The 13920-nt window shown below is 38.9% G+C and overlaps 1 protein-coding gene across 1 annotated transcript in view; it reads left to right on the top strand.

Moving 5' to 3' along the window:
* Positions 1 to 13920, top strand: part of LOC114668277 (uncharacterized) — a 555445-nt gene that overhangs the window by 390244 nt on the left and 151281 nt on the right. The window contains exon 8 of the mRNA XM_051935131.1: positions 4854 to 5027. Coding sequence (XP_051791091.1) covers positions 4854 to 5027 — 174 coding nt within the window. The remainder of the gene's footprint in view (positions 1 to 4853; positions 5028 to 13920) is intronic.

Consider the following 13920-nt stretch of genomic DNA (forward strand, 5'->3'; position numbering starts at 1 on the left):
TAGATCAAGAACACGCCAGGTGTCCAAATGAAGCACTTCATAGGAAAAGACAGGCTGTGCATTCAGAACTTAACCTCTTGACAACTAAAGAAACAGAACAACTCAAATCAAGACATCAATACTATGAACACGGAGAGAAAGCTAATAAGATTTTAGCTCAACAAATCCACAAACAAAAAGTTCACAATACAATCCCAGCAATTACCAGCACAAACTGAGACAAAATCATTGACCATAAAAATATAATGCACACTTTTAAACATTGCACCTAAGTCCTTATATTCTACTGAGTTTAAAGAAGGCAAGACACAATTTCATGCATTTCTGGATGCATTATAGATACCATAACTAGATACTCTCAGTGCAGAAGAATTAGATAAACCTCTGGCACTCTCAGAATTACTAGATGATATAAACTCACTTCAGAGTGGGAAAGCAGTAGACCCTGATGGTAACCCTGACAAATTTTATAAAAAATTCTCAATTAAGCTAGCTCTTCTTTTATTAGCAATGTTTATAGAAGCCAGAGACAATAACATTTTACCTCAAACTTTTCGTCAAGCTTTTATTACTGTCTTTACTAAGCAAAACAAGGACTTGTTACAATGTGCATCATACAGACCCATCTCACTTTTGAATAGTGATGTTAAGATACTTTCCAAAGTCCTAGCTAGAAGGATTGAGAAAGTGCTTCTTTTGGTAATATCACAAGACCAAACTGGATTTATTAAAGGCAGACACTTAGCTTCCAATCTTCAATGCCTGTTTAATGTGATATACTCACCAACAAAGTCAAACACCCCAGAGATATTATTATCGTTGGATGCAGAAAAAGCATTTGATATGGTTAAATGGAACTACCTTTTCACCATATTGGAGAAATTTGTGTTTGGACCGAACATTTGTGTATGGATCAGACTACTGTATACAAGTCCAGAAGCTTCAGTATGTATTAACAACATTAATTCTACTTCAAACTAGAACATGGTAATAGACAAGGATGCCCCTTGTCACCACTGCTTTTTGCAATCACCATTGAGCCACTGGAAGCTTACTGTCGAAATGCTTATGAGATAAAGGGGATTATCAGAGAAGGACTTGAACAGAAAGATTCTCTACTGTATATGCAGATGGTATGGTACTGTATATATCAGATCCACAAAATACTGTGCCTGCAGTCCTAACAGCATTAACAGAATTTCAAAAGATTTCTGATCTCAGAATTAATTTGAATAAAAGTGTGCTCTTTCCAGTGAATTTTCAAGCACACAATATTAGATTGGACACCTTCCCTTTTATCATTGCAGATCAGTTTAAATATCTAGGGGTAAATATCACAAGTAAACATAAAGCTCTTTATCAACAAAATTTTGCTGTCTGCATGGAAAAAATTAAGCAAGACTTGCATAGATGGTCTAACCTCCATCTCACTTTAGCGGGAAGAATTAACATTCTCAAGATGAATATCCTTCCTAAGCTTCTTCTTCTATTTCAAAACATTCCAACATACATCAATAAATAATTTTTAAGAAGTTAGATTCAATCTTAACCTCATTTATTTGGAACTGAAAACATCCACGTATCCAAAGAGCAACCCTACAAAGACCTAAGATAGAAGGTGGCATGGCTCTACCTAACTTTTCTTTTTTTTTTACTGGGCGGCAAACATAAAAGCTATAAAAACCTAGACTTGGACACAAATTGATGAACACACACAGGCTGCAGTACTATAGTTATGTTTCTTGCTTTGTAACCCAATAAGTACAAGTCATCACCAATATACTAACCAAATTGTGCTTCACTCACTCAGAATCTGGAACCAATGTAGGAAGTATTTTAAGATAGAGAAGCTTTTATCTGTGGCACCACTGCACGATAACCACCTTTTTCCACCCTCTCAAACATACGCAGTTTTTAATGTTTGGAAAACATTCTGGACATAGAGATCTGTACATAGACAATGTCTTCACTTCCTACAAACAAATACACTCCAAATTTAACTTTCCAGCAACACATTTTTTCACTACCTTCAAATTAAAAACTTTGTTAAACAAAACCTATCAAATTTCCCTCACCTCCTACCTATTTTTATTCTGGAAAAAAATATTGATTACTCTTGAGGACTCAGATAGCATTTCCGTAATATATATAAACATTTTCAAGATCCAGGAGTACAGTGGGAAAAGGATCTTTCCCTTAACATCTCAGAAAAGGAGTGGAAGGTAGCAATGCACAAAATTCACTCGAGCTCCATATGTGCAAAGCATATAATTATTCAACTTAAAATTATATGTCAAGCACATTTGTCACATTTAAAGTTCTCCAAAATGTTTCCAGGTCAACGTCCAACCTGCAAACGTTGCAATCAATCTCCAGCCTCACTGGGCCACGTGTTTTAGGTGTGTGCCAAATTAACATCATTCTGGTCCAAAATCTTTAAATGCCTTTCAGACAGCCTCTGTGTCACAATCTCTCCTAATCCACTAACAGCTGTGTTTGATGTACAGTACTCACAGAGGGGCATAAAGTGGAGAAGGAGAAATAAACTGTAATTGCCTTTACTTCACTAATGGCATGTAGACTCATCTTGATCACCTGGAAGAATCCTAATCCACCTCTTTTAAGTCAGTGGGGAACTGATGTTATATACTATTTGAAATTGGTAAAAATCAAATTCTCACTTACAGGATCTGTACAAAACGTTTTCAAAACTTGACAGGATCTAATCAATAACATTTTAGAATTAGCATTGTAGCCGCCAAAGTATAAGGCAAGATCAAGCACGGGTAAAACGCGTGCCAAAAGAAATCTCTTAGTCCAAAAGTTTGTTTTAAAAATATTTATTGAAAATGAAAAGCAAATAATCCATACAAGAACAAAGAAAAAAGTAGTTACACACATAGAATAAAAGGCAAAAAAAGGAAAAATGTATCTTCTCTAAATTTAGCTTTTCTTGAGAAACTTTAGTTAATTCTATACTTAAAAGTTCTTAATTTCTTCTTCTGTACGCCTTAAGCATACGGCTCTGCATTTAAATAAGCGCGTTGTCTTACAAGTTACTTCACACACTCAAAAGGCCAGTAGGCCAGTAGGCACGTAGGCACGGTTTAAATCCATGTGCCCTCTACACCTTACAGTACATATGAAAGGCCGGTCACTAACTGAGAATAATGTTTACTCAGAGCAGATAGAAATAACTAGAATATACCAATTCTACTCAACTTATGGGGGTTGTAGGAACCTCCCATAGATTATGCTTGGTCATTTAGTAAAACATTTATGAATCCTATGTAACTAGGAAATGTCTCTTACAAGCATTTAAACCGAGGAAGCAGATTGTCTCCCATCTTTTTTATTCTATTTATTTTTATTCATTTATTTATTTACATATTTTTACTATTTTTAAAGATTTACTCTGCTGGTCTAGCTCTCTTTCTTGTGGGTGGCAATTAATTTGTTTTTTAAACCTAGTTTTGTAAAACTCGACTTGCTCATATGGAATGCTATTTCATTTTAATAAAACAAAGAAGGTGCAAGTCCACTGGACTGACTGGACATGATGTACACAAACTAATTGGTGACCTGTCGAAGCAGCTGCTCTATGGTATCCTCTATAGTGGCAAGTGTAGTGTTGGTGGGTGGATAACAATGGATCAAAAAACCTTGAATAATCTCTCAAAAGCCTGTGGATGGATGTGAACTCTTGGATGACCCTCGCTTAAACATGAAGAAGCAGAGTCACACATGCTGGGAAAGGAGAAAAGAAAAGCCATCAGTCAGTGCAAGTGTGTTGACCTGAAAGTGGCCAACCTTCACACTGCTGACTTCACTTACATATGGAGAAGAGGTGACAAGCCTTTCTCTGGACAAACCACACTCACCAGTCATCTTTAGACAAGTCATTATTGTCCCAGTAACACCAGATAAGCTTGTAGTTTTCTGGCAGCCCAAAAATTTCTACAGACAGATGTCTCTTGGGTTACAGCAGATACAGCTGAGCACATCAAACCCATAAATGTTTTCTCTCAGCTTAATTTCTCTTCATTTTCATTTGTTGGATTCTGTTTTTCACTTGTCAATACAGCCCACTGGCCTTAACATTGATAAGCTTACTTTCCACAAGCCTGTCCTACCTGATTTTAAATAAAAATTATTTAAATAAGCTCAAAAACCACCTCTGTGCCCAGTGGACTGGACTTTGGGATGCTGATCATCCATTTGAACCTTGTCCAGTTCTCTTACAAATTAGTAGAAGGAATAAGAAAACTGAGCTGAACACCAGTGAGGCATTTAGTGGACAGATGTCAGTTGTTCAATGACACCGGTCAGTATGTGAGATCTGAATGAATGAGGACAGAAGTGCCATATGTCAGTCTTGTCCTTCAATGTGATTGATCCCAAAGTCAGGTCAAGTCTTTGTCCTTGAAGTTGTCATAATAAACACAAAAAGTGTCCTCATCATTTGGTTAATCCAACATCAGAATAGTTTGTCAGGATAAACAGTCGATGTTCAGAAAAGACCTATTTGCTGCATGGTATTCTGAAATCACACAAAGTGTCCACATGTTCTGAATCCTGAATGACAGGCACAAATTCCAATTTTTCACACTCCCCACAAAGCCATCTGGTCACTTGTCCACATGTCAATTTGAATGACAGCACAGCATGAAGGCAGGAGACATAGTCAGGCATATAGTGCCTTACTGTATAAGACTTACTGTGGTTTCAGGTTCAAACTGCATTTCAGTGAAAAATCAAAATGCCAGCAGACGTTGAACCTTCGTGGTGTGTGTCCATCTGTCTCTCTGTCTGACCCTCCAGATGTCCTCACTTCTCTCTCTTCATCTCCACAGGCTGTCCGCATGTCATCTCCCCTCCACATGCTGCTCAGCTCTCTCCTCAGCTCTTTCTTCTTCACACTCACAACTGCTTGAACTGGACCTGAGCGACAACAACATGGAGGACTCAGGAGTGGCTCAGCTGTGTGAGGGACTGAGAAGTGAAAACTGCCAATTAAATAAACTGAGGTGAGTCAACAACAAGTGTGTGTGTGTGTGTTGAATTTTTTTCTTGTCACATTATCGCTCTGACTATTCCACACCGTCAATACTAACGCCGTGTTTAATCACAACAGACTGCAGTGTCCAATGTGGACAGAAACATGGATGTGAGGCGCACACAGATGCAGATTTTCCTTTAATAATTAAAGTCATAAAGACAGCATTGTGACCCTGAGCCCCTCCTTCACAGTGATCACTCTCATTGTCCTCTTTGTTCTGTCTGTTGTTTTATTTCTTGTCCCACAATACCATGCTGTCCATTCCTTATTTAGTCACATCCTTGTCTCTTCGCTCCATTGTCACTTTCTTCACTCACAATCCCCTATTCTCCTCACTAAATGTTGCTAAAAGTCACCAAAACAGAAAAAGAAAGAAAAACATGGTCAATGGGAGTAGAGGAGCTGACCAGAGTGACCATGGACAAAGAGCGGGAGCAGAGATAGACAGAACAGATAAGGAGATGAAAGAAAAGAAGACGAATAAAGAGAAGTAAGAAGTAAAACAAGAGGACAGGTCAGAAGGTAAAGAGAAGGGGGACAGAGAAAAGAAGAACACAAAAGATGGACAACAGCAGTACAAATGACCAGCCAACCATAGACTGAAGGTCACAGTAATAAGTGGACTAGGACTGAAGGCAGTGTGGACATAATGTAATACACAGGAAGTGACCATCATTACAGCCAAGTGGACTGAACAGGCCAACATGTCTATAACAGGACATCACAAGAAGACGAAACCCACAGGTATACACAGGACATCCACACATATCAGTCAGTGACCAGCATGCTGAAACATTAGAACAATCTAGACGAGAACACGCCATTCAGCCCAACAAAGCTCACCAGTCCTATCCACATATTTCTTATAAAAAACATCAACTTGAGTTTTGAAAATCCCTAAAATCCTACTGTCTACCACATTACTTGGTCGCTTATTCCAAGTGTCTATCATTTTTTGTGCAAAGAAAAACTTCGAATTGTATGGATTTGGCTTATATTTAAAGATTTTATGGACTCTACTTTGACTGGGAACAGCTGAGTCTGTGGATCACGGGACGAGAACCTACAAACATTTCTTTGTACCTGGCAATCTAGGACCTCGGGATGATCTGTTTCCGTGATTATATTAAATTCGCTTTGCTGATCTGCTCCCGTTTCATCTTACAGTACTCTACGACTGGGAACTGATCTGATGTTCATACTAATCTGGCTTTTGGCTCCGGGGCGATCACGCCTGAAATTACCAAGCGTTACTGTTTGTGGCTGTGTATTGGAACATCCAACTCCTGCTACCTCCTCCTGCTATGCTTTCTGCTGCTTGCTATGGCTGCTCACCTACGCTACCACACCCGCCTGTCCTACCGGTTCCACTGTGCTGTGCTGCTTCTCCAGTGCTATTCAGATAAGTATTACTCCGCATCATGCTAAAATACTCTCATGACAAACTCCTTCTTATTAAACAGTTTGTCCAGAGCAAATGGTCTGACTGCAACATCCTAAAGGACGCCGGTATTTTGCAGCGCCCGAAATATATACATCGCGGGTCAGGTCGCCACCACCGCCGGGCTGTGAATGAAAAGACCACCGGCAGCATTTGCTCAGGAATACGCCGTCCTTCTCATGACCCTGGAAATAGAAGTGTCAGTGTACCAAATTTGCATTATGTGGAAATAAACCCTGATTGCGGCTCTGTGCAGAAAGAAGCCTCATTATGTAATGTTGCACTGTTAAACTCGAGGTTGCTTAATGGCAAAGCATTGGTGCTGTCAGAACTCATCACTGACACCAAACTTGATATTCTGTGTTTAACGGAGACTTGGCAAAAACCAAACGAATTTGCGTCTCTCACAGAGGCGACTCCAATTGGTTTCACTTTCCACTCAGAGCCTCGCAGCTCAGGACAAGGCGGTGGGCTTGCAGTAATTATCAGAGAAGACTTAAACATTAAAAGAATCCCAATTGACTCTCCATTGTCTTTTGAGTGCCTGGCTCTTAAACTAATAACGGAATCAGGTCCTGTCTCACTAATTGTTCTTTATCGTCCCCCAAAATAAAATGCATCCTTCTTATCCAATCTGACTGAACTTTTGACCCACCTAAGCTCTTACTCTCAGAGAATTATCCTTCTTGGTGATTTCAACATCCATATTGACACCCCCACGTCTAAACTGAGAAATGAATTCCTGTCCGTACTGGACTGCTTTGACTTGACACAACATGTTGATTTTCCCACCCACTCTGGTGGTCATATACTGGACCTGATCTGCACTTCTGGACTATCTGTTGCCAACATTTACAGCACTGATTTGGGACTCTCTGACCATAAAGCAGTATTTTTCACTGTCTCATTACCTCTCCCTCCTCTTACCTGTAAACGACAAATTTTTTACAGAAACCTTAAAAATATCTGTCCCTCTATCCTTTCTGGATCCATTTCTGATCTTTTACTGTCTTCACCTATTCCATCAACACTAGATAGTTTTGTTCACCACTATAACACAGCCCTTCACTCAGCATTAGATAAAACAGCTCCTTTAAAACATAAGGAGGTTTCCTTTAAGCGCTCAGCTCCTTGGTATAACTCAGAATTGCGATCTATGAAAGCAGCTGGCCGACGCCTTGAGAGAATGTCACGTAAGACTGGCCTCACCGTGCACATCCAGGCTTTCTCTGACCACCAAAGAGCTTACAGAGAAACACTAACTTCTGCCAAGAACACCCATTATGGCAGAATAATAGAAAGTGGCCATGATAACCCAAGGGTTTTGTTCTCTGTAGTTAATAAACTACTCGAACCCGCATCTGGTCCAACTACCTCTTCTACTGAAGTCTGTGAGGAATTCCTCCACTTTTTCCGTAACAAAATTAAAGATCTAAATAATTCAACTAACATAAATACATCATCTGTTTATATCTCTCCCTGTTTTCCCACTCCATCCAGCTCCTTCTCTAAGTTCTCACCAGTCACATCTGCGTTTGTTAATAACCTGCTTTGTAAGATGAGGCCGACTACTTGTGTACTGGACCCCATCCCCACCACACTACTTAAATCCTGCCTTCATGCCATAATCCCGACTGTTACAACAATAATAAACTCGTCCCTTGACACTGGCTCTGTGCCGCTCACTTTTAAAATTGCTTCTGTAACCCCAATGTTAAAAAAGTCTGGCCTTGATGCTGACAATCTTAACAATTTCCGGCCTATTTCCCACTTACCTTTCCTGTCAAAAGTTCTTGAGCGTGTTGTAGCTTCCCAACTCACCAATTACCTAACCTCTAATAATTTGATGGAACCCTTTCAGTCGGGTTTCAGGGCGCGGCACAGCTGTGAAACTGCTCTGCTACGGGTAACCAATGATTTGCTTATGGCAGCAGACTCTGGACAAACCAGCATATTAATTCTGTTAGACCTCAGTGCAGCATTTGACACTGTTAGACATGACATCCTACTGTTCAGAATGGAGAACATGCTGGGTATCTCTGGCACTGCCCTCCAGTGGTTCAAGTCCTATCTGAGTTTGTTAGTCTTGGCAACAGCAGATCCAGCTCAGTGCCAGTCACACAAGAAGTCCCTCAGGGCTCTGTCCTCGGTCCTCTGCTTTTCTGTATTTATATGCTTCCCCTTGACCATATTATCCGTAGTTATGGATTGGGTTATCATTTTTATGCAGATGATACTCAACTCTACTTCAATGTTAAAAGTGGAACTTCATCAGAGCTTTCTCAGCTCACAACCTGCCTTAGTGAAATTAAAACCTGGATGGAGCAGAACTCTTTAAAATTAAATTGCAATAAAACTGAACTCCTGCAAATTGGGACTAAAATGCAACTTAATAAAATGAGCTCCTTCCCAGTCCATCTTGGCAGTGATCTCATCAGACCTGCCTCTACTGTAAAAAATCTTGGTGTCATTTTTGATTCCTCCCTCTCTTATTCCGCCAACATAAATCACATTAAGAAACTTTCTTACTTTCACCTCCGTAACATATCCCGTGTTCGCTCCTTCCTCTCCTTCTCTAATGCTGAGAACCTTGTCCATGCTTTTATCACATCCCGCATCGATTATTGTAATTCCCTACTGGCAGGTGCCCCTTCTAATCTTATATCACAGCTCCAGCTTATTCAAAACTCAGCTGCAAGAGTCCTTACTCGAACCAGCAGCAGCGAGCACATCACACCCATCCTGCTCCGTCTCCACTGGCTCCCTGTGTCCTACAGAATCGAATATAAAATCCTACTAATAACATACAAAGCCTTAAATAACCTCGCACCAAACTACATCAGTGACCTTCTCCATCACTATGTGCCTGTCCGCCCACTAAGGTCCTCTGATTCTGGTAATCTTGTTGTGCCCCTCACTAATCTACACTCCATGGGTGACAGCAGGGCCTTCAGCTGTATAGCGCCCAGACTCTGGAATGACCTACCAAAAATAATCAGGTCAGCCGACTCCATGAATTCTTTTAAAAAACAACTTAAAACTCATCAGTTCAGGAAGGCTTTTAGCTCTACTTGACTTTATTACCCTTCTCTCAGTTTACTTCTCTGTCAAGATGCTCATGTAACCTGTATGTGTGTGCTAGACCATCAATTATGTTGTCTGTTTTTTTTTTCAGAATTTACTGTCTTAATCTTCTTTATTTATCTGGTTTGTACAATGCTATATACTGTATATTCTGCCATTCTTTATTATATTCTGTAAGTGCCTTGAGCATGGGAAAGGCGCTATATTAATAAAAATGTATTATTAATGTTTGTGTGAAATTTCCCCTTAACAAGTTTCGAACTGTGTCCCCGTGTTCTTGATGTACTCATATTAAAGTCACTGTCTCAGTCCACTGGACTAATTCCCTTCAGAATTTTAAACACTTCAATCATGTCACCTCTGAATCTTCTTTTGCTTAAACTGTAAAGGCTCAGCTCTTTTAATCTTTTCTCATAATTCATCCCCTGTAGCAGTGACTTCTGAACACTGTCTGGCAGTCGATAGCTTAGAGTCCACTATGACTCCTAAATCTTTCTCATAAAATGTACTCTCGATTTTCCAACCATCCATTGTGTATTCAAACCTAACATTTTTACTTCCTATGTGTAATACTTTACATTTACTGATATTAAATTTCATCTTCCAAAAATCTGCCCAAGCCTGTATGCTGTCCAAGTCATTCTATGATGATATAACGAATTCCAAATTATCTGTTAATCCACATGGTGTCATCTGCAAACTTGACCAGCTTGTTACTTATATTCCTGTCTAAATCATTTATATGTATTAAAAATAGCAGCAGCCCCCAACACTGACTCCAAATGAACACCACTCTTAACGTCAGCCAATTCTGATAAGGTTCTTCGTGCCATCACCCTCTGTTTCCTGTGTCTGAGCCAATTTTGCACCCATCTGAAAACATCACCCTGAATTCCCACAGACGTCATGTAACTAAGATGACCAGAGACACAGAGGAATTCTGGGAATGTGACATGCGCACAGAACGCTGAGCTTAAGGGCATGTCAGTGAAATACTCCAGTTTATGAAGTGGCAGCCTGTTGTGATTCTCACGTTGTGTCAATGGTGGAACATTTAACGTTAAAACCAGACCATTTAGAAAGTATAGGCTCCAAGTGACTTTCAAATCAATCCAGTGCATAGCACCTTTTTAATGTTTTGATACACATACAGTATGTTTCTCACTGATGTGATTAGAGGTCCAAGTCCCTGACCTGACAAAACCTTCTTTTCTCACTTCAGCCCTGCACATTTGAGTACCAAAAAGAGAAACAGAATAGGTGAGGGTTAGTATCCAATTATAACTATCATGTTACTTATGTTTTTGTGCTAATGACTAACAACAGAGCTGCAGTCTGTACAGTTAATCAGCAGCTCTAGTCAGGATATGCTAAACTGAAGTAGTGAGTCTTCAGGCGAGATTTAAAAGCTGAGACCGAAGGGGCATCTCTTATAGTAGCAGGCAGACCATTCCACAGTTTAGGGGCCCTGTAACTAAAAGCTCAACCACCCATTGTTATTTTATTAATCCTTGGAATCATAAGCAGACCGGCATCTTGAGATCTTAACGTGTGCTCTGGTTTGTAAATCATGATAAGTTCAGACAAGTAAGCCGGACCTTGGCCATTTAATGCTTTATATGTTAAAAGGAGGATTTTGAAATCTGCCCTAAACTTAACCGGGAGCAAGTGTAAGGATTTAAGAACTGGCGTTATGTGTTCGTATTTTCTTGTTCTTGTAATAATTCTTGCAGCCGCATTTTGGATTAACTGGAGGTTGCATAGAGAACAGTTTGAACATCCAGTGAACACCACATTGCAGTAGTCAATCCTACTAGAAATAAATGCGTGAATTAATTTCTCAGAATCCTGTTTATTAAGAAAACACCTTAATTTCCTAACATTTTTAAGATGGAAGAAACATGTTTTGGACAACTTTGTAATATGCACTTTAAATAAGATGCTAGAGTCAAAGATAACTCCTAGATTGCGGGCTGATTCAGTAAAATTAATGGGGATTTCAACTGAGTTAAATGATGACAAAATATTGTTGTGATCAGCGTCATTATCTCCAACAATTAACATTTCTGTTTTATCTGTATTTAAAGACAAGTAGTTCTTATACATCCACTCCTTTAATTCACTAACACAACTAATTAAAGACAACATCGGAGAAACTTCATTTGATCTAAATGAAAGGTATAACTGAGTGTCATCTGTCATACGAGTGAAAATTAACATTATGTTTCCTAATGAGAGATCCCAGTGGAAGCATGTAAAGTGAAAACAGTAAAGGTCCCAGTACTGAGCCCTGCGGGACACCATATTGAACTTCTGTGTACAATGATGAAGTACTGTGAGCACATTTCTGTACATAATGGAATCAATTTGATAAATAAGAACTAAACCAAGCATGCACGGTGCCTGTAAACCCAACATACAGTGCATCCAGAAAGTATTCACAGCGTGTGTGTAGAATTCTGAGGAAAAAAAATGAATTTAATCCATTTTGGAATAAGGCTGTAACATAACAAAATGTGGAAAAAGTGATGCACTGTGAATACTTTCCGGATGCACTGTAATTTTCTAGCCTGTGCAGTAAAATAGAATGGTCGATGGTGTCAAATGCTACACTTAAGACCAACAACATAATTACAGAGGAGTTTCCTTCATCAGAGGATATCAGAATGTTGTTTACAACCCACGTTAGTGCCGTTTCTGTACTATGACCAGTGCGAAAACCAGACTGGAATTTCTCAAATAAATTGTAATGCGTAAGGTGTGACTGAAGCTGACTGGCAACTACTTCTCTAGTATTTTAGAGAGAAACTGTAAATTTGAAATAGGCCTATAATTATTAAGTATGTGTGGGTCTAGGTCTGACTTTTTAAGTAATGGTTTAATGACTGACACTTTTAGTGCTTCAGGTACTGTGCCATGCAATAATGAATTATTGATAATGTTTAGAATATTCGCTGCAAGAACATTCATTGCACTTTTTACTAGTTTTGTTGGCACTGGATATAGAGAACAAGTAGTGGGCTTCATTTTAGAAATTAAAGTTAAGACTTCCTGCTCAGTTACAGGATTAAAATGACTAAAGTGCTGAATGCAATGTAAGACAGGGTCTGCTAAGCTAGTATTTGGTTTGTACTGTGATGCAGTGATCTGGGGTCTTATATTTTTAATTTTCTCATTGAAGAAGTTCATAAAGTCTGTACTGCTAATATCTGTTGGTATTTTGCACTGTTGATCTGAATTTCCATTTGTTAATTTAGCCACTGCTCTAAAGAGTACAGGATTTTTATTATTGCTATCTATTATTGTTGAATAGTATTCTGAGCGAGCTTTAAAGAGAGCTTTTTTATATTTATTAACACTCTCTGTCCATGCAATTTGAAAGACATGTAGCTTTGTTGTTCTCCATCTGCGCTTCAGCTTTCGACACTCTAATTTAAGAGCTCGAGTGTTTTCATTAAACCAGGGAGAGTTTCTATGTGCTTTGATCAGTTTTGTTTTAATGGGTGCCACTGTGTCCAGAGCATCTCTCAAAGTCACATTATAATGTGATGTTAGCTGATCTAAATGGTTTTCCACAATTACACTCGACTTATTCAAAGTATCTATAAATTTTGAAGCAGAATTACAATCTAGATGTCGCACTGTCTTTGTTTTAATCTGGGAGTGTGTTGGCAAGGGCAGGACTAAATCAAATGTAATTAAGTAGTGATCGGAAATAACTTCATTTAATGGAGTAATACTTAAATTTTGAATTTCAACTTTGTAAGTTATAATTAAATCTAATATGTGGTTATGATTATGAGTTGGACCTTTGACAATCTGACAAAATCCTACTGAATTTAACAAATAAGTAAAACATTTGCTAAAAGTGTCAGTTTCCATATCAATGTGTACATTGAAATCCCCCATCAGTACTACATGATCATAATTTATAGCCAAATCAGATAGAAGGTTGCTAAATTCAGTCATGAACAATGAATATGGCCCTGGTGGTCTGTAGACTAGCACTATAATTGTATTGGAGGAATCTGTTGTAATATTTAAAATGAATGCCTCAAAGGATGTAAAGTTGCCTAAATTTTTAGAAGTGATTTGCTTTTTGTTACAGTGAATTATTCCAAGTCCTCCTCCTTGACCAAAATCTCTAGACTTATGAAGGAACGAGTAGCTATCTGGTGACGCCTCAGCTAGGGGGACAGTGTCTCATTTACTAAGCCAGGTTTCAGTGAGAAGACACAGATCAGATTTTGTACTTAATATAATATCATTTACCAAAACAGCTTTAGTGCCAAGAGGGCGAATGTTCAATAAGCAGCATTTAAAAATGCATGGTTCT

Source organism: Erpetoichthys calabaricus, chromosome 1 (genome assembly GCF_900747795.2).
Source record: "Erpetoichthys calabaricus chromosome 1, fErpCal1.3, whole genome shotgun sequence".
NCBI classification, from domain to species: Eukaryota; Metazoa; Chordata; class Cladistia; order Polypteriformes; family Polypteridae; genus Erpetoichthys; species Erpetoichthys calabaricus.